The sequence below is a fragment of the Acipenser ruthenus genome, chromosome 1 (genome assembly GCF_902713425.1).
Source record: "Acipenser ruthenus chromosome 1, fAciRut3.2 maternal haplotype, whole genome shotgun sequence".
Taxonomy (NCBI): domain Eukaryota; kingdom Metazoa; phylum Chordata; class Actinopteri; order Acipenseriformes; family Acipenseridae; genus Acipenser; species Acipenser ruthenus.
In genome coordinates this window covers 13,188,942-13,214,522 of record NC_081189.1, presented here as the reverse complement: position 1 = coordinate 13,214,522, position 25,581 = coordinate 13,188,942, and the positions used below count along the sequence as shown (strand labels likewise).

General features: G+C 37.9%; 2 protein-coding genes across 5 annotated transcripts in view; both read left to right on the top strand.

Moving 5' to 3' along the window:
• The window catches only part of LOC117403996 (extracellular matrix organizing protein FRAS1-like), a 111,677-nt gene extending 100,573 nt beyond the window's left edge, over nucleotides 1-11,104 (top strand). For all 3 annotated transcript variants that reach the window (XM_059004022.1, XM_034925212.2, XM_059004074.1), the window contains 15 exons: nucleotides 99-255; nucleotides 385-585; nucleotides 860-1,047; nucleotides 2,049-2,324; nucleotides 2,860-3,092; nucleotides 3,544-3,704; nucleotides 4,225-4,439; nucleotides 4,732-4,882; nucleotides 5,549-5,656; nucleotides 6,074-6,233; nucleotides 6,327-6,443; nucleotides 6,707-6,873; nucleotides 7,447-7,652; nucleotides 7,868-8,014; nucleotides 8,457-11,104. In XM_059004022.1, the coding sequence (XP_058860005.1) occupies nucleotides 99-255; nucleotides 385-585; nucleotides 860-1,047; nucleotides 2,049-2,324; nucleotides 2,860-3,092; nucleotides 3,544-3,704; nucleotides 4,225-4,439; nucleotides 4,732-4,882; nucleotides 5,549-5,656; nucleotides 6,074-6,233; nucleotides 6,327-6,443; nucleotides 6,707-6,873; nucleotides 7,447-7,652; nucleotides 7,868-8,014; nucleotides 8,457-9,041 (3,072 nt within the window). In that variant the 3' untranslated portion in view covers nucleotides 9,042-11,104. The remainder of the gene's footprint in view (nucleotides 1-98; nucleotides 256-384; nucleotides 586-859; nucleotides 1,048-2,048; nucleotides 2,325-2,859; nucleotides 3,093-3,543; nucleotides 3,705-4,224; nucleotides 4,440-4,731; nucleotides 4,883-5,548; nucleotides 5,657-6,073; nucleotides 6,234-6,326; nucleotides 6,444-6,706; nucleotides 6,874-7,446; nucleotides 7,653-7,867; nucleotides 8,015-8,456) is intronic.
• A 3,003-nt stretch (nucleotides 11,105-14,107) lies between these two features.
• Nucleotides 14,108-25,149, top strand: LOC117403766 (annexin A3-like). Of its 2 annotated transcripts, XM_034006158.3 has the most exons (14): nucleotides 14,108-14,204; nucleotides 16,145-16,193; nucleotides 16,461-16,505; nucleotides 20,108-20,195; nucleotides 20,474-20,568; nucleotides 21,039-21,152; nucleotides 21,432-21,522; nucleotides 21,866-21,945; nucleotides 22,051-22,107; nucleotides 22,650-22,743; nucleotides 22,829-22,924; nucleotides 23,385-23,443; nucleotides 24,166-24,288; nucleotides 24,871-25,149. In XM_034006158.3, the coding sequence occupies exons 2-14, from the start codon at nucleotides 16,179-16,181 to the stop codon at nucleotides 24,928-24,930; spliced, it is 1,017 nt and encodes a 338-aa protein (XP_033862049.2). In that variant the 5' UTR covers nucleotides 14,108-14,204; nucleotides 16,145-16,178; the 3' UTR covers nucleotides 24,931-25,149. The 2 variants fall into 2 exon arrangements, with proteins under 2 accessions (XP_033862049.2, XP_033862051.2); XM_034006160.3 differs by lacking the exon at nucleotides 16,461-16,505.
• The last annotated feature ends 432 nt before the right edge of the window (nucleotides 25,150-25,581 follow it).

The window sequence follows — 25,581 nt, the reverse complement described above, 5'->3', positions numbered from 1 at the left end:
TAGGTTTTCCCACCCCTTCATATTTTATCATACATAACATATAGCTAAAGTAATAAAGCACAAATGTGATGTGGGTAAAACTGTTGATTTTCTTCCAGGTGAAGAACTGCACTGTTCTTATAAATGACGACTCTGTGTTTGAACCAGAGGAGCAGTTCCAGGTTTACCTCAGCAACCCCCTTGGAAACCACTGGAGTGGAGCCAGAGTCGGCAAAAATGAAGTGGCCACCGTCACCATCACCAATGATGAGGACGGTAAGCAGCGGAGCTCTGGAACCTAAAAAGTGTAAAACAAAAACTGCTGCAATCTTATTCAAACTGTCTTTCTCTCATTCATATATATATATATATATATATATATATATATACATCTCCTCACATCAGCACCAACCATTGAATTTGAGGAGCCGACGTACCAGGTGCGAGAGCCGCCGGGTCCAGACGGCATTGCAATTCTGAACATCAAAGTGATCAGGAAGGGAGACCAGAACCGGACTTCGAAGGTTCGCTGCAGCACCAGAGACGGGTCAGCCCAGTCTGGAGTCGACTACAATCCCAAGAGCAGGGTGCTTAAATTCAGCCCTGGTCAGTGTGCTATCTGGTTAAAACACAGTGCAAATCAAAAAGAATACAACTTGTAATGGGAATGGTAAAAACTCCTTTCAAAACCCTTCAACTTTATGCCCTCTGACAGCAGTATCCCACAGTGTTTTTGTAGGATTTTAGTCTTTGCTATTTTGTTTATCTGATAAGCAGACTCACAAACAAAAACCGTTTTGCATCTGATTTACAAATGAATGCAAATCTTTTTTTGTGGATAACTAAATATGACCCTGTGCAACTGCTGTATGTTCTGCAGGCATTGACCACATCCTCTTTAATGTGGAAATTCTGTCCAATGAGGACAGGGAGTGGCACGAGTCGTTCTCATTGGTCCTGGGCCCTGATGACCCAGTGGAAGCAGTGCTGGGAGAAATCACCATGGCAACAGTGACTATTCTGGACCAGGAGGCAGCAGGGAGTCTTATACTGCCAGCTCTGCCAATTGTAAGTCATAACGGTAAAAGTTTAAGATACACATTTTAAACACGTTTATAAAAATGGAAGTATCTTTTTTTTTTAAATATGTATTTTCCAGAAATAGTATAGTATAATGTAAATTTGAATGAATCTTACACATTATGACTTAATTCTTACTTTTAAATTGTAATATTTACTTTTTATAAATCCTAGTTAACATTGCCACCTAGTGGCTGAATGTTGTATGTTTGGTTCCTTTCTTATATTTATAAGTAGGGGTTGAGGTTTTGGGGTTTTATTTTTGATCACATTTGATCACATAAAGTCCCTTTAAACTAATTTGAGCTGATTCTGTTTCCTAATTAAACTCAGAAAAAGCTGTTCATTATAAAACAATGTCACTTGTTTTTACCTTCATATCTTGACTGAGACAGAACAGAAAATAGGAGGCACTTTTTACACAGAGAATTGTGAGGGTCTGGAACAAACTCCCCAGTAATGTTGTTGAAGCTGACACCCTGGGATCCTTCAGGAAGCTGCTTGATGAGATTCTGGGATCAATAAGCTACTAACAACCAAACGAGCAAGATGGGCTGAATGGCCTCCTCTCGTTTGTAAACTTTCTTATGTTCTTATGTTCTAATTGCTCATCCTTGATCCTAATTGCATTTCATTCTTGCAGTCGCCTCATTTATCGTTGTACTTTTCTTATTTTCACTCGTTTAACAGAGTTGTCCTGACAGATTTTCTTTTCAGCATAAAATATTCAGGACGGCATGTACACTGATAGCAAGTCCATCATTTAAAATGTCCTTGATTTGTAGCAAAGAAAAAATAAATCTTAAACCCAGTTTGCAATGAATAGTTTTCTCTTTATTAAGATGCAGAGACAGCTTAACAACCACTAATTAACATTTAAATGGAGCTAGAGATTTGGAAAATAAAAAACGAAAGGTTCAAGCCTTATTTATAAGACAGCTTATTTTGTTCTGGTAGACGGCAGAATCACCAGTTTTGTTCCTTTACAGGTGGTTTCCTTGTCCGACTATGATCATGTTCAAGAGGTGACCAAGGAGGGCAGTAAGAAGACTCCATCCCCCGGCTACCCGCTGGTCTGTGTGACCCCTTGTGACCCACACTACCCCAAGTACTCTGTAATGAAGGAGCGCTGCGACGAAGCTGGAATTAACCAGTCATTGATCCGCTTTAGCTGGGAAGTGGCTGCTCCCACTGACATCAATGGAGCTAGATCACCTTTTGAGACTGTGACTGACAATACCCCATACACCAGCATCAACCACATGGTCAGTAAAGAGCATTATTACTGCCATTCAGTGCTGCTGAGAGCCTGATGTAGAACTGTTAATCAAACGGCCGTGTTTCTATTTTTATGTGCTAAGACTTACAAGCTATTTCTATTTAAGATCTCTTTTTATTGACCATTAGTATTGTAATGTTATAAAAACAAGCAAGAAAAACGAGTATCAGTGTGTTGATGTATCTTTCAACAGGTGAGAGACACAGAGCAGTAACTATACATCTTCCTGCAAGTTTCTTATTATCTTTATACCATTTCAACTTTCCTCTCTGACAATACAGTCCTTTGCCTTTGCACTTGCTTTAAAATAGGACCTTCTGTTGTGAATTATTCAGCTTTAATGAAAGGTGCACTGTTGATTGAAACCTGCTGTATTATAATAGGTGACAATCTCCTTAGCCTTTTTCAAATGTAACGTTCTACAGACAGCAAGTTAGGTGCTGCACCATTGCTGTTTGAGCCAAAAGTGAATTGCTTCAGATTTGCTACACTTGCTCAGGTCCCGCTTTTTAAATCTGCAGGTCCTGGACAGTGTTTACTTCAGCCGTCGTTTCCATGTGCGTTGCGTGGCCAAGGCTGTTGACAATACAGGCCATGTGGGCACTCCTTTGAGAAGCAGCATTGTCACTATTGGAACAGAGGGCTCTATCTGCCACACTCCAGTAGTGGCAGGCACAGCACGGGGCTACCAGGCACAGTCCTTCATAGCAACACTCAAATACCTGGACGTCAAACACAAAGAGCATCCAAACAGGTAGCCTGCCAAAGGGGTGATTATCATCTAAAGTTAAATTAGTCAATCATTCATTCATTCATTCATTCATTCATTATGGGTTGAATAAAGTAACTTTTTTATTGGGGAAAAAAAAAAGTTTAGGAAACTATACATTCTTAAAATAAATTGACCAATATTTATTGATGTATTATCAAATCAAAACAGTATTGTTCTTTTTGGAATGGTAAGTATAAATTGTGGGCATTTTTTGCAGTATTCAAGGCACTCCAGGCTGTATTTAAAAAATATGCTCACTTTGTTTTTCTAAGAATGTTGCTAAAATCTTTTCATGAGACTAAAAGATTAAGCTTCTAAAAAGTAACCCAAAAACTCCCTTTAAGCTATCGCTAAGAAAATATATAAACCTGGTATAGTTGCACCTTTTCCCTGCTAATATCAGTCTCTGACTGCACATCGGTTCTCATTCCAGGATCCATATTTCAGTGCAGATCCCTCACCAGGATGGCATGCTGCCTCTGATCTCCACCATGCCACTGCATAACCTCAACTTCCTGCTGTCCGAGTCCATCTACAGACAGCAGCACATCTGTTCCAACCTGGTCACCCTTAGAGACCTGGAGGGCATCTCTGGTGAGAGACACATGTCATCTTATTGTTTCATTTTTGTGTTTGTCATCAGGCATTGTTTGTGCTGACTCCGTAAGTGTTTCTCATTCACAATTGCTCTGGACCCTTGCTCCAAATTGTTGTGTAGAAGAATAAGGACAGCACAATACAGTGAGGGAGCAACAATGGCTTTTTGAAGATGGAATGTAGATGCCATCTCAGTCTCGTTTTTTTCACTGTAGGATCAACTAGGTAAGGAAGTGGGTAGTATTTTTAGTTATACAACAATTGTTGAGATTTAATTACTTTTTCATATTCAACATCAGTGCAATACATTAAAAAATGAATACTCCTTTAACGTTTGGGGAGTGCTGTGGTTATTTCACTCATGAAACAATAAACAATTCATTTGGCCTTCCTCATTTGTGGTACAACTACAGTACTCTGTGAAGGTTCATGATGCATCCTCTATGAATCCTGACTAACTTTCAATAAGAAAGACATGACCAAAGCATTTTTTTGGTTTGTTTGGTTTGTGTTTCAGAGACTGGTTTTCTTGATGACGTTTTCTACGACAGTATTTCCCTGGGCCCTGGTTTCGACCGGCCCTATCAGTTTAATCCCAGTGTGCGGGAACCCAAGACCATCCAGCTGTACAAACACCTCAACCTCAAGAGCTGCATCTGGACGTTTGATGCCTACTATGACATGACAGAACTGATCGATGTCTGTGGAGGATCTGTAACGGCTGACTTCCAGGTTCGTACTGCACTGGTCAATGTCAAGGGAACATCAGTGAGCACTGCTTTTCTTTTCATTATATTAATTAGATTTGAAATACCTGAATATGGTCACCAGTCACTTAACCCCAGAAAAGGTTATTTTTTTGCAATATTCAAGTTAACGACCAAGGCACTTAATTGAGGTTTCGCTGTGCTGTAAAATTGGTTTGTGTCTGTTTAAGAATTTTTGTATGGTTTTCTGTGCATCTATTATTGAGAGGAACCTGATTTTTTTACTGTATCAATTATGGTATTTCATCTTTCACCAGGTGAGAGACTCTGCCCAGTCCTTCCTGACAGTACAGGTTCCACTGTATGTGTCATATATTTATGTGACGGCACCAAGAGGCTGGGCGTCCCTTGAACATCACACAGAGATGGAGTTTTCATTCTTCTACGATACAGTCCTCTGGAGAACAGGTAACCAGTTTTCTAGTGTAGGGTTTAAACCTTGCTTGCCATTTTGATTTACTTAAAGGGTAAAATTAAAAATTCCTTTGGTTCTGCCTCTGACAGACATTATTGTAGGAGGCAGTGTGACCCAACATTATTTTAGTCTTAGGACAGACAGTCAAGAGATACTAGTTATTGTTTATTTATTTTTATTACATATAACATGCTATAACCATAACGTTCCTAAAAATAAATCCTGTTAGTGTTAGTTACTGCACACAGAACACAGAATGTCATATGTACAGCAGTAGTGGCAGCGGTGTGGAGTTGTGGTTAGGGCTCTGGACTCTTGAATGAAGGTTTGTGGGTTCAGTCCCAGGTGGGGGACACTGCTGCTGTACCCTTGAGCAAGGTACTTTACCTCGATTGCTCCAGTAAAAACCCAACTGTATAAATGGATAATTGTATGTAAAAATAATGTGTAAACAAATAATGTAATTGTATGTAAAAATAATGTGATATCTTGTAACAATTGTAAGTCGCCCTGGATAAGGGCGTCTGCTAAGAAAGAAATAATAATAATATGTTTGGTTTCATTCATCGAGACATTTGTGTTCATTGCTTGGTTTTCAAACTAGTTTATAACTGCAATAAATACTTGTATGTCATCTAACCCCATTTTGCCTCATACAGGTATACAGACTGACAGTGTGCTGTCAGCAAGACTTCAGATAATCAGAATCTACATCAGGGAAGACGGCCGTCTTGTCATTGAATTCAAAACTCATGCAAAATTCAGAGGTAAGACATTCCTCCATCCTGAGGATAGTATTTTGTGAGCTTATAGAGTGCATATTTAGAAAAAGTAATTTATTTTTGGCCACTTGACTAGCATACAGTAAAAGAAAAAAAAACATTAGGTTAATTTTATAGCATTAGGTAAATAAGATTAGCCCGTCTTTCGTGTAAAGATACAATACAGTATTGATCAGGAAACACACAATGCTTATACCAATTATAGAATATTATTGATATTATATTATAGTGAATATATGGAACGCGCCTTTATTTTTTTATGTATTTTCTTTTGTATTCTTGGGAGGAAGTAGCTGTATTTTGCATAGGAATGTTATTTCCAGCTTGAGGTCTCAGGCTGGTTGCCAGGGATTTTTAATCAGGTGATTGACACACTCTTTAATTATGGTTCCTTCTTGTTAGGTCAGTTTGTGATGGAGCACCACACCCTGCCTGGACAGAAGTCTCAGCTGATGGCCCCTGACCACCTGGGAGGTATTGAGTTTGACCTACAGTTGCTGTGGAGCGCCCAGTCCTTCGATTCCCCGTATCAGCTGTGGAGGGCAACCAGTTCTTACAGCAGGTAAGCTGGAGTTTCTGAAGCGTCCATTAGTGTAATGCTGTTTCTGCTGGCATGACTGTCTTCTCACTGAATACATTGTGTTGTGTTTTGCAGGAAGGACTACTCAGGGGAGTACTCAGTCGTCATCATCCCCTGTACTGTACAACCCACTCAGCCATGGATCGACCCTGGAGACAAGCCTCTGGCCTGCACAGCGCATGCCCCAGAGAAGTAATTCAAATATTGTTTGGCTTGCAAGTGTTGGGTAGATTCCCTTCAATGAACTGGAAACTGTTGTAATATTGCTCTATTGCTTTGAGAAGAGACCTTATAACTTGGATGTTTGCATCAGTTCTTAAAGTATTACAAAATGCCTATAGAATTTGTTCATGTCTTCCTTAAAAAATAAATTCTCTCTGAACAGATTTTATAAGCTTTTCTGAAATGTCGATGCATTCTTTCCTAAATATTTGTTTCTGCCCATTCTTGTTTAGGTTCCTGGTCCCCATTGCATTCCAGCAGACAAACCGCCCAGTTCCAGTTGTCTATTCTTTAAACACAGAGTTCCAGCTGTGTAACAACGAGAAGATCTTCATGATGGACCCAGCCACAGCAGAAATGTCCATGACTGAAATGGATTACAAAGGAGCTTTCTCTATGGGTAACTTAAATAGATGCATCACTTCATTAGAGAAGGCAAAAAGTAAAAAATAGAGCAGGTGGAGCCAGCAGTGCAAGAGTCCTTGGAGAAACAAAGTCCAGGCATATATATTATGTAATTGTATTTTCACCACCACTGCTACTTCAACTGCTAATATCTCATTAACCATTTGAGCTGGCCATTTGAGGTAGAGACTTCATATTTGCTGGATGTAGGAGTTGGTGACCTTGACCTCTGACCTAATATGTCTGCCATATTGAGGTCATGTGACTTACATTTCTGGAACAGGGAGCACTTAATGTGTGATACACAGCTGTATTCTTTTATTTTCTTAGTACCTCATCTATGTTTATTCCCCTGGGCATGCTTTGTGTTATCACAAAATAAAAAGCAAATGTCTCGTTTCACATAAGCAATAACAAACAGACTGAATATTGAAGAGAGATGGTCTATGATGAATGGTGTTTTCTGTGTCAGTTTGACAAGCATTTCCATTATTCATAGTACTGTTGTATTTTTTATTTACAATCTCTTCATTTTTTAGATCTACATTCCTTTATTCTCTTCCAACAGGTCAGACCCTCTATGGCCGTGTTCTCTGGAATCCTGAACAGAACCTGAACTCTGCCTACAAGCTGCAGCTAGAGAAGGTGTATCTGTGCACTGGCAAAGACGGATACGTGCCTTTCTTCGACCCCACTGGCACTCTTTATAACGAGGGCCCACAGTACGGCTGTATTCAGCCCAACAAGCACCTGAAACACAGGTTCCTCATACTGGTATGTTTAAGACTGTTACTGCATACAGTGGAAGCATTTCAGACAGAGCTGTAGCCAGCGTGATGCAAGCGTGATGCACATTTTTGCATGCTAACAAACTTAAGAAATAAAATCAGAAATACAAATGTCAGTAGTAAACTCAAATATGATGTCATATGGCACTGTCAATCTGATTTTTAACTATTTCTAAACAACTGAGAATCTTGTTTGTTTAGGATCGAAACCAGCCTGAGGTTTGTGACCGGTACTTCCATGATGTTCCCTTCGATGCTAACTTCGCCTCTGACCTGACCGATCTCCACTCCATGACTGAGATGCCTGGAGTGGACGGCTTCACAATGAAGGTTGATGCTCTCTACAAGGTTAGTATAGAGAAGTGCCTTTCTTCATACTGTATTACAATAGTATTTTTATTGCTGTTCTTGAAGACAAGCTAAATGAACGTTGCAGATCAGGCAGTTATTTCATAAAGTCAGGAAGTCAATTTAGAAGTTTATTTCAAAATATGTTGTGTAACACTTGAAAATTAACTGAAAGTTTTGCAGTTATTCAGTTGGTGAGATTTCACATTTAATACTTTATATGTCACATATATCATATTACTTACTGTATACTAATATGCATAGACTACTTAAACAGTGTTTTGGGATCATTTGAACTGAGCTTTTGAGGTGACATCCTGTTCACAGTGGCCTTATTTAGAGCTTAAAACTTCACAGTAACACTGAGTATTTACTTGAGTTATTTACCAAACTGCAATGTGTCTTAAATTTTACAGAGCTTTTATTTATTGTTCTTTAAAAGGTGGAGGCCGGCCATCAGTGGTATTTGCAAGTGATCTACGTCATCGGGCCCGAGTCGATTTCGGGGCCCAGGATTCAACGCTCGCTGACGTACCAGCTGAAACGCAGCCAGAGGGATCTGGTGGACAAGAGCGGCCAACTCACCCTGGATGAATCGCTGATCTACGACAACGAGGGGGATCAGGTGAAGAATGGCACCAATATGAAGCCTCTGAGCTTGGAAGTGGAGGCCGCAGCCTCAGCCTCCCAAACAGGCAGCTCCATTGGTGGTGCTGTTGCCGTAGTAACAGTGCTGTTCCTCATCTTCCTGGCCTCTTGCTTCCTGTTCAAAAAATGCCGGAGACAAGGGAAAAAGAAGATGCCCGCCAAAAACCTGGCAGAGGAGTACCCTCTGAACACTAAAGTGGAAGTCTGCCTGCGGAATGTGGACCGACTGGAGAAGAACCTCAACAGCAAACACTGCACAGCGAGGAACGTCAATATACTGAATAAAAATGAGGCCTGCAAAGTGAAAGGGGTCAAGGTCAAGCAAGTAAATCTAGAGGTCAAAGTTCATAACAATTTACATGATGGCACAGAAGTTTGATTTTTTTTTTTTACATTTTTGTAATCTTGTATTTTTTTTTATTTGTAATGAAACAAATTGTAATTCTTGTATTTTTATATAAATATGGAAAAAGGGAAAAGTAGTGTAAGTGCTGGTCAGCTATGCAGTGTTTTTCACTTCACAACTGAGCTACCTCATCTATGCTATTGACCATCGCCCGATTCTTATCTAGTTTTTTAAGAGCTGATGCACTGATTTTGCATCTTGTCACACTCTATAATTACAATCAAAACTTAAATAAGGAAAAATAAAACGATTTGCAAACGAAAGTATTTTTTGTGCCATAAAAATACAGCTTATAAATCATGAGCTTTTTTTTATTCCAAACTTGTTCGTAACCAAACAATGAAAAACAAAAAGTATTTTATATTTTATAGGCATATAAGTGTTACATGATCACGCAGTTATCATTAAGCCTTATGATCTTAGTGTTACATATTTTACACTATAACGTAACACAACCACAAAATATATTAAATAAAACCGGTAGACCAGCACTTTGGGCAGTGACTTTGTTTATAAAGAAAACAATCTCCTGGTAGCTCAGGCACTCTTTGATTATGTTTAGCCTTGACTATATGTTTAATTGCCTATTGGTACGTATTATGTTTGAGACTGTACAGCGACTATATAACCACTATAATTTACACAAGTATTATGCACTCAAGGTGTATGTATGGAACTGGATGAGCTGTGTACATTTTAAAGTGCAATTCCTTGAAGGAGGCAGGTTAGGTGATCCAGGACAAACTGAGGTTCGTATCAGGTGTTTAAATGTGTGTTAATGGTAGAGAGCGTATAACAGGTGTCCAGAAATGTTGGACATAATGGTATAAAAGTCAATTACATAATTTAAAAAATGGGAGCACAACCATTGGCCATTTGTATCTTCTATTTAACACCATTGAAAATAACATATCAAAAATATTTTTTAATTGATTATGTCTAGCAGGTCATTAGTTTAGACTACACTCTACTTAATTTAAGAGCTAAACAAAGCAATTTAAATGCAATATATAATAGAGGGAATTCCATTCTGAATCAGAAAAAAGGGGTACTTTTTAAACACTAACAATGGCTGGCTATTAAAAAATAAATCTGGCATTTGCTTGTAGAATCCTTTTTTTTCTTTTATTATTATTATTATTTATTTCTTAGCAGACGCTCTTATCCAGGGCGACTTACAATCGTAAGCAAATACATTTCAAGTGTTACAATACAAGTAATACAATAAGAGCAAGAAATACAATAACTTTTGTTCAAGCAAAGTGTAAGTGTGACAAACCACAATTCAATAATACAGCAGATAATAGTGATAGTTACATCAGGGTATGATTAAATAGTGATAGTTACATCAGGATATGATTAAATACAAAGTACTACAGGTTAAACACTTGGCAGAGTACTACAGGTTAAATACTTTCTTGCAAAGGAATATCAGTTCATCATGATCATGACTTTTTGATATATACATTTTTGGATTAATATTATACTGCTCAATGCAGCTGCCATTGTAGGTTGTCTTTCAGGACTCCACTTTGTTATCTTGGATTATTTAATATTATTATTACCCATGTATAATGTATTATGTGTTGTACTTTTTATATTTTCATTAGTTAGTATAAAACATGATCTTCATGGTGTGTGCTAAAGTATTATGGTGCTGTGTGAGGAATCATATTGGGAACTGTTGTTATTATTATTATTATTATTATTATTATTATTATTATTATTATTATGTATGTGAACCACTGGGACCCCATTTTGAGGGGTGGTGCCATAGCACTGAATTTATTTGTTTTTGTATGAAACCATCAGTGTCATTATTCAACTGCAACCGACCATGCTATTTACAGCAGTGAATCCAGAAATCACAAGAGCAGCTGACTGACTGACTGACTGACTGACTGACTGACTGACTGAATGAATGATCCTCTGTGGTGCTGTCTTCTGTTCATTTTAACAACAACAAAACGTGTCATGTTGGCTTTCGATTGTTGAATTACTGAATATGTTTTTACTAATAAAAGTCATGTCACTTACCGTGCATATCTTTGTACAATAATTACCTATGATACAATTCAGTGTCCCTTTGAATGAAAAAGTCTGCAAAAAAAATCTGCAAGATGTTTCTTTCAGGGATATGTTGTTTTCATTTGCGTAACATTTAACTAATTTAATTCACAGAACTAAAACAAATATTCTGAAAAGTTCTGAATAGCACATTGAATTATTGCATATACAGTGAAACCTCTCTGTTAAGGTCAGTTAAAGGGCTGGGTGGTCTTAGTATTGACAGTATATCAGTGGAAATCAAAACTTCCATCATTTTACATTTATGTTTTTAGAGAGTTTTAAAAAAAAAACAGTTGGTAGTTTCCAGCATGTTAGATCTATTATACACCCAATTTAATAGAGGTTGGAAACACTTGGGGAAGCAGGTGGTGGCCTTAATACTGAATACAGGTGTGGCCTTTATATTGAGGATGACTGTTCTGAGAGGGCCTTAAGTGAGGCTTTACTGTACTGACTCAGCCAATCAAAGCACCAGATTCACACCTATCCCAGTAAATTGAATGGTCTTGTTTGTGGAACACATTCGATTAGGTATTTTTTTAGTATGGAATTCAAGTCCAGGAAAGTTATGCTAAGATTATAGATTGATTTATTTAAACACTGTATTACTCATTAACTACTGGAATAACCTTCTCAGACTTTAATAGTTTAAAGAGATGTTATCATTTTCATTTTGGTACTGGGATCAACAATACACAATACCCCATCTGAATACATCAGGTTCCAATACCGAACCTACCATGTGTATAGTATAGCGAGTAACCAACACCCTGCAACATTCATGCAAGGAAATGAATAGGCCCTATTACAGTATCAGCAGCAGGCAAGTTCATACATCACTGTCAATCTACACAAACAAAAACAACCACTGCTGTTTGCCTGCTTGGAACAGGGATAATATCCTGCCACACCCCTCTTGCTTAAACATACAGGTTACATAGAGGTTTAGTACCTATGCAAATGTGCCACTGCAAAGCCAATGTCACAGACTCTTAATGACTCCACTCACACCTTTGAGATATAAAACCACTTCTAATTTACCACCTGATGAATTAAAAAACAAAACCTTCTGATATACTGTAGTTCTCTTACAAACAGTAACAGAGCTGCACAATCTATATAATAGATGTTATATATTTAATTGCATGTGCAATGCTGTATACGAAGTTTAAAAGGTTGCTCCATTCAATACAGGAAGGTATTAACCTTGCAGCCCTCTTGTATTAAGGCTACCACAGTGCAGGTTTTGTACAATGCTTTACTATACTTGTGTTTTCTTTCACATGCCCTCAGCACTCTCACTATGATTTATCTATGCTGTATTAGACTGCTACTGTTGTATACTACAGTAGACTTGTACAAGGACTGTATGTGTTGTCATTAAAAAAGAAAACTCCAATTGTTCTTGTCATCAATAACCTCCTACTGCTGCAGCATGTTCTAAGATAATTATGTCTGTCGGCCTCACAGCGTATCATAGTGGCAAGCAGGCTTTAAAGCAATTGGGTGTAGATAGCTAAACCTGATTAGTGGAATATTAACAAGATGGATTGTCAAAAAATAGACCTCTATTGGGACACTACTTAATAGACCTCTCGGTCATCTCTCTAGTTAGAGAACAATAGCAACATTTGTAGAAATAGCAATCTGTACAATGTGTGTGTGTGTGTGTTAACAAGAGGAGAAAGAAAAAGCAGGGGTGGAAAACAGGCATGCTTGCAGATTTAACCCATTAAGTACCAAATTCATTTCTCTTGCTGTGTTTACCGGCAATTTGATACATTTTAAATTAATATTTATTCACAGAAAAAATGTCAATCCTTTGTTTTGGCTACAAATGTTTGTGTTCTAATTTGAGGACAGTCAAGTTAGATGTTCCCTTAATCAGACCAGTGAAATGTCACGCCTGCTATGAAGTTCACCATAGACAATTGAGCTTTATCATCGCTGTGGGCAGGAAAACACCAAGAAATTAATCATGTTTAGGCTTCAGTTTCTTATTTTATATTGAGGAGTCATAAAAGCACATACAAGGCTATATTTGCAGAATTAACAGTTACAGTTAGACTTAACAAAATAAGAGTAAGTTATCATAACAGCATAGTTAAAGAGAAAATTAAAATAACAGGTAGATAGATGCCAGTTAAAATTCTCCAAAAAATAACAAAGTTGTCTAGCTGTCTGACACTTACTGGGTTAAGCAGATTGTGGTTATTAATGTATCCACTCTCTGCTCAATACTGCAGTACAGTACAGTACCTAAGCTTGTATAATAACATATTTTAACATCACTCAGCCTGGCTGTGATTCCAGAGTATGCTGCTTTCTTTCTCCAATGTAGACTGATCCCTGGAACCTTAGAAGACCTTCCAGCACCTCAGACTGAAAATGTACTTCCAGAAGGTGGCCACACTTGCTGCCATTGATAAACACACTGGCTGTTGAGTAGGGGTGATATTTTTTTCTAGCTGGGACAAGACATTTAATAGATGTATTAGATGTAACGAGAATTTAAAGGGAGCAAAGTAAAGGCGTCTGCTCCTTTAAATATACACGTTTCTGTGCTTGCAGAATTATCCCCGTATTTTGGTATGTAGGGTGGTATAACTAACAATAAGACATGGCTAATTGTTGTGATGACATTTGTTTGGTAGTAATTTTAAAAAGCAAATACAGTACTGCACGTTGTTCTCAATTTCCCGGCGCGCCTCGGCAAGCAGTGCCCATGCAATACATGCTAACAGGTGTGGTTTGTGCTTTCGGATTAAGCGAGATTTAAAATGAGAATACTTTAACCACCACACCAGTAATAGTGCTGTACACGTATACACACAGGTAAGGGCGTATTGAAGAAATGATTCTATTTGCACGGATGGTGCAATCTGAACCAGTTATGGTGTGTCATTTAAGCAAACATAAGCAGAAAGATTTATATTACCATCTGACATCATTTCCTTTTGAATATGTAGGAGTTTCCAACAAAGGGTGTGCGAGGGAGATGCTTGGTGAGATGAATCCTGGGGAGTGACGGACACGGAAACTTTCCCGAGAGCAGATACACAGCAGGTAAGAGATTCTACAGCCTTCTCTTGAGACGTTTTGCATGTTTACAAACATGATGTATTGTACACAAAATAAAAAAAAGCATTTCATAGGATAGGTTGGATGTACTTGTGTTTATACGTTTTCCTATTATATATATGAAATGTAAAAATAGGAAGACATGAAATGTAACTTCGAGAGTACAACACACGTCAAATGATAGACTAGAAATCTGAAGTAGTTTCTCTAGTAGTTGTGCAGTATAAACGGCGTGTGTGGTGATGTGACGACAGTAGACTAACTTATTCTGAAAATTACAGATTTGTGTAAAAAATAAAACCAAAAAAAACCCCAACAATCAAAGTTTGCATAGTGCACAGGCACAGTTCTTTCTATACTCCGTTTGTAATATATTATTCAGTATATATAAAATAAGGGGGAAGCACAGGAACAAGGGAGTGGATCTGGCTAGATCGCGAGGAGAGAGCAGCATACCGTGTCATTATTTTAATTGAGCTACGACTGTTAACACCATTTTGTTCGCATGGCAGGGTTCCCAGATTGATGGGCGTGCTCCTGAGCCCTGTCGCCGCTACTCCACACAGGGCAGAGTCCATTGCATTGTTCAAAACTAACACAACAAGAAAGATTTCAAATCCGTTTTTAAATAAAACATCAGTAGTACATACAGTACTGTATAAATCTGTAATTTCCTTTGATAAATCGTTACAAAAATAACATCCGAGAGTTTTATTAAACTAGGTAATCAGTTCATTTTTCTCTTTTGCAGTTGTAGTTTTTGTTTTGTACTTTGGAAACATATACATATAATTGAAGTAGACTGTGTAAATCTGCACACACCTCAAAATATTAAAGCAAATATCAGGAAATCCCTAGTCAGGTAACTGACAGTCTATTAATTACAATGTATTCATTCTCTACTTCAGCCTCCTCACTTTACTGTGCTCATAAATTCTGCTATTGGTGGCTGGAATCAGCTCAGCTGGTGGCTGAAAGGTTTAACACACCTTCTTGGTCCATCATAATCCAAACTTCACATTCAGTAGCTGTCAAGGACATGATTGCACAAGTCCATTTTAACCAAGTTTACTTGGCTAAATACCTGCTCCACTTCAGCGCTAGCATGAGGTAGTGACAGTATAGTCAGCATGAAGTCTGCCAGCTCTGCAGTCAGAAGTGTACCTGCTTCATTTCTCAAACCACTAGCCTTTGTCCAATACTCTTTTGGAAGCTGCTCCTGCTCAACAGGAACATTAAGTTGTGGCAGTACCTTCCACTCATCAGTTGGCTGCTCCTTGCCTTCACAAATGGTAGGAAATCTTTCCAGCGAGGGAAAGCAGGACACAGGATGCAGCAGTACTATATATTTAAAAGAAAAAAACAAAGGAAACAAATATATATATATATATATATATATATATATATATATATATATATATATATATATATAAAATAATTGTTTTCAATGTTTTTTAGCAGTTTAGTTCACTGAGCATTACCACTGGACACGATTAACAATGCAGTCATCAATTCCCAACACAATACATATCTCAAATATATAAAATGTGGAGTTCACTGCAGTCATCAGCTGCATAGATTACCTATTCAACAGAATTCAACAAACCATAGTCACATGATCAATGACTCATGCTCACAGAGTCTCTCCTGTTTGGCTAAAGCAAAATGTTTCTGGTCTTAGAAACTCCTACTCCTAGAAACATGTTTCCTAGTTTTCCTGAAACACAGACACCTCCAGCATATACGAGGAAACATTTTGTATGGAAACATGTTTCCTTGTGTATGCTGGTCTTAAGTGCCACCGCTGTTTAATTCAGTATGAATTCTCTGTTTTCTCTGAGGGGTAATTTAATAAAGAAACCATAGAAACAGTCTGCATTAGAGCAGGTGTTAAATGCATCCAATTGTGTTTTCTTTATTTTCAGGGCATTCTTCTTTCCAAAAACATAACCTTGTGCAATGGCATCAGTGTGGGTAAGTACTGGGATTATTCTCTGCATGCTCTACCTCTTTTCATCAAACTTGTGTTTCAAGTTTTTCATGTTTCCTTAAAACCTGGCCCTGAATCGCAGCGCTCAAATAAAATAAAATAAAATAAAAAACGCTGTAGACAGGCTCCCCAATACTTTCTTTTATAAATTAGTAGCTATAACAAATCGTACATACTGTATCGAAAATCGAAAACCTACTGAAAAGGGGGGTCCTTGTTTTTGTTTTTCTTCATTTAATTCAAACTTTTAGGATGATTTGGATGCGTATCTTGGCCCTACAGATCTACTGAAAAAGGTAGGAGATTATACACCACAGGTTTTTACTAGCTGTGCTTGTAACTAACCTGCGAAAGAATGAGCATAACACATTGAGCTTTGTTCACAAATTTTTAACGTTATCTTTAACAAGTTATTTTCTTAAGGTCTGTTTATGAATAAAATGCTTTTTTACGAAACTGTTATACTTTGTCAGTTGTTAGGAGTTAAAGGTTTGTCAGTAAAGCTCAGAGCAACACCACATTTGGGGAATTTAAACAAACCTGACTGTCAAGTTTACAAGGTCTGCTTTCTCACTGTAGAGTCCTCTTTACAGAAAGCTTAACTATGTTGTCATATTTATCTGGTATGTATATACAGTAAGCACAACATTGTTAATGAAAAGACATTTGCATGCCGTATATCTTTGCCATCATAATATACTGTAATATACTGTAAATTTTATTGATCTAAAATTCAACTCAAATTCTTCGTCCTTATGTAAGGTAAATGGCAGCTTTTTTCTTTGTCTGACCTGCTCAAGAGAATGAAGAATGAAATGACTCTAAGCTCTAACTGTGCTGTAGTTTCTGCTTGTCTGTGAGACTCTAGGCACACGATACACGCCCTGAACACATGCATCCACCTTAAAACATGTAACCCATCCTGGTTTATGATGTCACCTTTACTGGGTTCATGCCTGTACTTTCTGCCAAACATTCAAACATATTTCCGTTTGATAGGATCATCCTAATTACAGCACAGAAACATTCCCATCCTTCCTTTATTTTTCCTCCCCTCTTTACCAATTGTTTGGCTGTAAGCAAGTAATCTCACCTGTTTGTAATTCACTCACGCTTTACAGTAAGAAAGGGGAATCCATGGATTGAGAGTCATGTGAGCTATCGTGGATACAAAAAAGACGCAGAGCTGTTCTCTATCCACCTGTGTTTGTTGCTTGGTTGGAAGAGTCTATGAACAGACACATTAATAAAATGGGTCTTCCAGCTCTTATCTGACCTCCTTTGCAAGTCTTTTAGAGATTAGTTAATGTTAAGAGAATGCCAAGTTGTTATCTTGTGTGCGATGTACATATCAACTTCTTATAAATCCGTGGCACATTCATTTAAGGATTTATATGTTTCATCTTATAAAAAAAAAAAAAAAAAACAACAACACTTTTTTTCAAAATACAAGACTTGATTTGACTTATGACATTTCAAAATTGGCTGATAGGAAGAAAATGATATTGTGGTAGACAAGAACTGTAGACTTTATCTAAATTGCTGGTTAGGCATGTTTAGCTATAGTGCAAAATTCTAAATTGTAAAAATTGCATTTTGTTACAATTACAACTGTTTTTTTGCACATACAGTAGCCCAAGACCAGTATCTACCGTATATTCACTAAACACATTTGCAAACATGAATGGGAGAGACCAAAAACACACCATGTAGCCATTCACATGTCCTAGTCCAGCAATGTAAACTATTTCGATATATTGGATCCAACTGTGGGAGTTGCCTATAACATTGCCATGGATTTTATTTTAAATGAAGTATTTTAGAGAATAATTGAAATCTATACAACTAGTAGCTTAGAAAACAAACAAGGATTATGTATTTATTTACACTAGATAGAAGTTGTTCAGTTTGCATTCAGAGAAACTTTAATTTTGAAGTAGTTCACACTGGCTTGCTCTACCTGGGTCAGTGTCACGCGGGTCAGCTACGTGATTTCACACTGCTTTTTGAAGAAGCAGGGTCGACCTGGGTGACAGAAGCAAGTACACCATGCGTGTACACAATACCTTGGAAGCAGCAACGTTCACATGATCGGCCTTTCATCTGTCAAGGCTTTCAAGATGACGTGATTGTTATGTACGCTTCCATCCAAGCTTCTCTGGATTAAATCGTTGGCCCAAATGTTAATTAGAGCAAATGTTTCTTCATCCCTGCTGCAGTCTGGCTCATGGTGTGTCTCAATCAATAGAAATCTGGCTAAACAGAATAAAATGAAATGGCTAATATACTGTAAAGGAATTTTATTGTTCTGAAATTCAAACCTTCACGCAGGCGTGGCTGTTTGTTACTCCGTCCGCTTATGAACTCCCATCATGCATTTTGTCTTGCTTGAACCGGGTCAAAGAGTGTCAACCCCCATCCTGAAGTGGGTCGCTGTCGAGCTAGTGTTGACCCGGGTACATGAATCACAGCGCTCACACTATGCAGGATTGTGACCCGGGTACATGAATCACAGCGCTCACACTATGCAGGATTGTGACCCGGGTACATGAATCACAGCGCTCATCCAGAACCTGGATCGGGACCCGGGTAGGAGTGTCAGTGTGAAAGGGGCTTAGGTTTTTTTTTTTCACACATGGGCTTGTTTCACCTCTGTGAATACACCTGATATAAAAAGGAGCTGCCATTCCTGTCAAGGGCTTGAAGAATGAATCTCAGCATTTTAATCAAGTGATACGCTGCCAGACTGGTTGAAATGTAATGTGTCAGTACTGAACTGTTACCCGAATTTGCTGTTAATCTGTCGAGCACCACAGAAAATAAAAAAAATGTTTTTGTGCCCTGCTTCGTGTTGGCTGGTTACAGTGTGTGCAGTTTTCTATTCTGACGTAATGCAATGTGAATGACCATGGTCAGTCACTCTTAGAACAAACATGCTGACCTAGGAGTGGTAGAAGTAAATTCTGCTTTGCAGGGGAGCAGCTGCATGTGTTTCATTGTGGGGCATATACCACATTCATTTCAACACTAAGTAACTACTGTATATTAGAAGATATTGCCCTTGGATAATTAATTAAATTATTTGTTTCTTATGGGGAAAAAAAATGCTACTTAAGCAATTGCCACCTACAAGCAGAGTGTTACGAAATACGAGTGTTACGAAAATTGTTTTTGAATTTAAAGCTGTCAGGAAAAATGTATTTATCTGTCTGCTGGTTTCACAGACCCTGATTTGCACTAGTCTTGGACAACCTAATGTTACCTTCGGTAAAGTAGTTCAAGATTAGTACTAATCGTGGTCTGTGAAACCAGCCGTTTATGCTTTTTCCCTGTACACCACACTAAAATGCATGTATTATGTACAATACCGCATTTTTGTATTCCGTTTTGGTCTTCTGAATTTTAAAAACAGAATGAAACACTCCATCGACTGCTTTTGGTTGTTGGATTTGTTGGTAACTTTTCTTCATTTCTGTTATTCAGTCTATATATCTTTGCTGATTTGTGTCATTTTAGGCTTTGGCAGTGTTATTTATTTAGTTTGCAGAAAGGATGGAAGTTCTGTTTTCATTCCATGGCACAGACACTATCTGCTCTATCATGTTTCTGGTTGATGGTTTTACTTTTGCTAATTACAAGTTGAATTGTGCAGTATAAGGCCTAGAATATTTTGAGTATTTTATTGGTTGTTGATGGAACAGCCTTCAGTTCAGGTTGAATCGCATCTCAAGTTTTTCCTCATGCCTTTTGAATTACCTCATGTTCTTTAGGGTTTTAAAGTCAAAAGTGAACAATATTAGAATATACTTTGTTATTGGTCGGAAATGTAACAAATGATGAAAATGAATAATTGTTACTTGGTGCTTTTGCTGACGATACATCTCTGATTTACATGAAGGCTGGCCAGAGAGGAACAATTAAAGCATATTCCAACTTCAATGCAGCAGCAGACGTCAAAGCTCTTCGGAGTGCGATTGAAGGCATCGGTATGAGGGGTTGGGTTTTTTTTATATATTTTTTTTCTTTTCAGATACACTCTTTACCAGATTCATGAGGGGTAGTTTCTAAATTCCTTGTAGATGGCCAGGCCGCGCCCTCATGTTAGTAGGATGTTCAAGTCAAGGTTAATTTTCACTGGGGGATACCTGCATTTTTAAAAATAATTATATAAACTACAATGATTGGACAGATTTAATCCTGACTACATAAGAAGTTACAGTAAATAATTAAATCATGAATTCAGCCTTGTTTTTTTCACTTTTAGGGACCACTGAATCTGTTGTGATTGATACTATAACGCAGAGAAGTAATGCTCAACGTCAGATTATCTGTAAAGAATACAAAGGAGCCACTGGAAGGGTAAGATATTACATTTCATGAAAGTGATGTGTACAGTGTTCCAAATGATTCCCTTATAAGGGTTAGTAACACAGTCATTGGGGTGTTCCCAGCATTGATTCATGAAATGTGGGAGCTGTGTATAGGAGAATTGTTATCTCGAACCACCCATCTCAAGCTGGTTAGTGATAGTACTGAACATAATGGCATGGACCTGGTCAACAACAATTTCATCTGATTTTCATGGAGTTCCCTTTGCATAGTTTTCACAGAAAACTAGATATTAAACATCTGCATACCTTTTTGATGCTATTGTCATCACATTATTTTGTGATCTGTCAAAATTGGCTACTACTATCACAATAGTAGTCCACTTGGCAGGCTTTTCCATTTTTTTATTTATTTTTTGTCTAATCACTGCAAGAGCTGATTTCAATCCAGCATAAATGCTTTATAATGTAAATGTTTTATTTCTACCATGTTTGGTTTAGAACCTAATAGATGACCTAAAAGGAGACCTCGGTGGTGACTTTGAAAATGTTATGGTTGGGTTGATGATGCATCCTGCAGCCTTTGATGCCAAAGAAATAAAAGGAGCACTCAAAGTAAGTACACAGCTCTTCATATAGAATGATGTTACTGTAGATTGGGATACGAACACCATGACAAAAGCTCAACAGCCAGACAATCAGACAACCTGTGGTAGACCATGTTATGATTTAGAAATGCTTTTTCCTTTTCATCCCATTTCCCACACCTGCTTATTGAGTCCAATAAATTGTCTTTGCATACAGTATATCATTGATTTAAATTCCACGACTGTGAGATATGATCAACATGCAGAGTATACTGCTCCAGTAACGCTTGTATTCAATCTTTTGCAGGGGCCTGGAACCACAGAAAGTACATTAATAGAAATCCTTGCCTCCAGAACCAACCTGCAGATAAAGGAGCTAGCTGCAGCATACCAGGCGGGTATGTGCAGTGAAAAGAAGGTTCTGCATGTATTCTAGCAGTTTGTATTCTACACACCTTAGGAAAATCAGACATATCGGGGGGAATTAAAACAGTTCCAGGTTTTATGACAAGGTCTGAATAAGCACTTGACTTCCCTGACCTGGTTTATTGTTCGTACAACTGTGGTGGTTTACTACAAACGATTTTGGAGATGTGTGAAGAATGCTGTATACAATATGAAAGCAGTAGTTCTAAAGGCTCCAAGCCATGCTGGTTTGGTGACATATCTGCACAGGTTGGAACACTTGTTACCCAGAGGTTGCTTCCTTTATTGGTGACATTTTGTTGTTTCATCTTCCAGAAAACCAGAGAAGCCTGACTGATGACCTCACTTCTGATATATCTGGGGACTTCGGGAAAGCAATGCTCATTTTGTTGCAGGTAAATAAAGGCGATTGTGCTGAATATAAAAACATAACGGAATGCATTTTAGTCAGCTACCAGACTAGTTTTAATAATTTGCCTTTTTTTCTTTTTGTTTAACAGGGCAAACGGGATGAAAGCATCAATTTCAATCAAGAGCAGGCTAAAATAGATGCAAAGGTATATTCAAAATTGAAATGTACTTCTGGCTCGGCTATTTTGGTAGCCCCACATGGGGAGGTGTTTTGTGTTGGCTGATGCCACATGTATAGAAGGAAAAGGGTGCAGGGTAGGTGTGGTGTGAATGAAAAAGAGCCGTGTAACATACCCCACCCTGATTGTGCGAACAAGTCTGAAACTTGCATGAAAATGCCCATTTTGATTATGGTACATTTGTACTTTCATTTTAACAGTAGTGCAATTTTTAAAGCTTTTTCAAGGTTTTTTCATTCAAAAAACTAAATAAAACAAAGAACAGACTAGTTGCATTCATGTTCTAATGTGTCGCAGGGAATGTTTTTGTCAAACAAACTCTAGTATGTTGTTGGTGAATTGTGTGTAGTTCAGCATCTCATCCATGGTATTTTAAGTACTGTATTGCACAAATGAAGCTTCTCGTGGCCTGGCCTTTTAGCAATATGCATGCTTGTGTTGCTTGTTTGAAATGAAGTCAGTTTCAGTGCAACCTTTCTTAAAAATGTCTCTCTTTTTCAACCCGGCAGGCCCTTTATGATGCTGGGGAGAAGAAATGGGGGACAGATGAAAGCAAATTTATTGATATCCTGTGCAAAAAGAGCATCCCACAACTAAGAAAAAGTACATTATAAATTGAATACAGACACACCATGCTTTACACAGGATTGAATATGTTGCTAAAACTTGACGTTTATTGTTTTTGTAGCATTCGAGGAGTACAAAACTGTGAGCAAGACGAATATCGTGGAGAGTATAAAAGGAGAAATATCTGGCAACCTAGAGGACCTGCTGGTGGCAGTTGGTACGGGGAATTGCGTGCTTTTCACACACAATTCATTTTTTTTGTTGTTGGGTATATATACTACAGACCCTGTTTTATATATAAATACCGTATCTACAGTACATTCTACCTCTGTTCAGATGATAATTAAAGTACAGAAGTGTCATTTATTTACCAGTAATGAAAAACAAAGTTTCACTGTGATGATGCATGTGAAGAGGTCCATCATGCTCTTGTGGGTAATGTTCTGCATAGTGTTTGAATTCAGCAGAATACTTTTAACTTCTAATGTGATCTTTCTGGATCTCGGTCAAGCAGGATCAAGGATAATATAAAGTCACTGCCCCCTGGAAGTATGGACCCCAGTATATGTGGATTATTCAGACATAGCCACTGACTTACTTTAGTTTTTAGATTCAGTTGACTGCCACCGAACTGAAGCAAAGGTATAAAATGGAATTACTGATGTTTTTGTTTACAGTGAAATGTGTGGTGAATACTCCGGCCTACTTTGCTGAGAGACTTTACAAGAGTATGAAGGTAATCTATCCAACAAAACGAAAGCCTTTGCTTTTCGCTCCCTTCACATGTAAAGAATTTCACACAGTTTGAAACGCAATGGATGGCATGTAACACTCCCTGGCTGGCTCTTGATATCCTCAATGTGTTCTACTTGAAAAGGGGTGTACCTGTAAAGGAAACTTCGCCTAGCTTTCAAATACACTGTACATGAATAGTGGCTTATAAAAGAAACTGTAGTACATGTTCACTGTTCTGGGGATCCTTTCCATTTACATTCTGTAGATATTCATACGGGTAGTTATAATTATGTAAATGTGGTAAATAGAAATAGAAATGTTGCTGTAATATTAGTGCAACTATTGTATTCCAGTGCACGGGGCCCTTCGTTTTAGGTGCTATGATTTGGACGTTTTAATATTATTTTTTAAACCAAATTATAGTGCCCAGTGGATCCTCGTTCTGGAAAAATCAGTGTTATTTCATTTTAATATTTAAAAAAAAACAAACAAACAAAAAAAAACAGTTATCACAATGGGAATATTTGGTATTATACACCATCACAACCTTTCGGTAGGCCTCGTTGTTTATTAGTATTTGTAATGTTTACCACTTGTTAAAGCAAGTTATTGCTTAAATATAACTCAAGTCACACAGGTGCTTGGGATGCTTATTGTTTTGGATGCAAGTCTGGAGTCTTCTACTTTGGCACTAAGGCCCGGGATGATATTGTTTATTTTCAGGGTGGAGGCACAGATGAGGCCACTCTTAGCAGAATAATGATTTCCAGGTCTGAAATTGACTTGCTGGACATTCGTGCTGAATACAAAAAACTGTTTGGCTATTCCCTGCACTCCAACATCAAGGTGAGAGACCCTTTATCAGTGCTAAATCATTTCAATTCAAGTGCAAGGCTTTGTGGAGGGAAGCAATTATAAGAACAAAGGTGTTTAACTTGATTGAGTGATAAATAACTGTAGATCAGGCCAGAGATTTAACTAATATTCTACCCTATGGGATGAAGTTCTGTCAACATGGATAGTGGAAGTCACCCACATAAGTACATGACAATATAGAGTTTTACATAGAAAGTATCTAGATAACTACAATATACTGTACAGTACTATTCTAGTGTGAGACATGAATAGGAAAAACAAACCCAGAACTATTGTAAGCGTAAGGTAAGGGAGCGTTTTTGAAAGATATAGCGGTAGATGCCGCCTTCTTGCTGCTTTTATGGTATTAAAGTGAAAAAGAAAAAAGCCCCACCTGCTGGATGAAACACGATTGCATTGTGAATGTACTTTCTTGAGGGGATTCTGCTCATAGTTTGAAAGAAGGGTGTTCTCTCTGTTCAGTTTTATACACTAGGTGTGCTTTAACTGAATAAGGCTTGCTCTCAGTTTGCATTTTTTTTTTCTGAACCAAATTTCTATTTTTTATTCCAGTCTGAAGTTTCTGGAGACTATTGTACCAGTCTGCTGAAGATCTGCGGAGGTGATGACTAAATTTCTAAGAATAAATCGATTGCTTTTTCCCTTATAATATGTTGCTGTTATTGCATTCAATATTGGGATGTGTTGCACCTGAACACCTCTGTCCTAATTCTTTTCTCAGTTTGTTTTGCAAGTTGAAAAAAATACCCCAGCTTGTATTTTGTGACAACAGAAGCAACAATATCTACTGTATGTTAGTAACTCATTAAAATGTAACGGATAAGCATGGAATCTGGCTTTTTCATACGTTAATCTGTCCATATGGAATTGTCACTTAAGCAGGTGATGAACCTTGAACCATTCAAGTGTGTTGTGTTTAAATCTGAAAGCAAGGGGCCAGCTAGCTTACTTGTTTTCCTCTTTTTTTTTTTAATCTTACCAGTAGGTGGAACTGTTGTATATTAAAACTTACACTGATATGGTCAATTCAGTCCGACAGCCAAAACCTTGCACTGTTTGCATAGCCAATATTCACAAAGCATTCAGCAAGTGACAAGACAGCAAACCTAGTACACAAACAGCAAAGTGGGGGGTGGGGGGGAGGGAACAACCACTCAGAACTATTGTAAGTTTAAGGTAACGGAGAGTTTTTGAAAGCTATAGAGGTAGAAGTCACTTGCTGATTTTAGAGTGTAAACTATTAATAACACCTTTGCTGTGGCC

Excerpts from the sequence above, each read along its gene's own strand:
- LOC117403766 (XM_034006158.3), top strand. Across the intron at positions 21,946-22,050 it reads CAATGCTCATTTTGTTGCAG|GGCAAACGGGATGAAAGCAT; the intron begins GTAAATAAAGGC and ends TTTGTTTAACAG. Across the intron at positions 22,744-22,828 it reads CATCCCACAACTAAGAAAAA|CATTCGAGGAGTACAAAACT; the intron begins GTACATTATAAA and ends TTGTTTTTGTAG.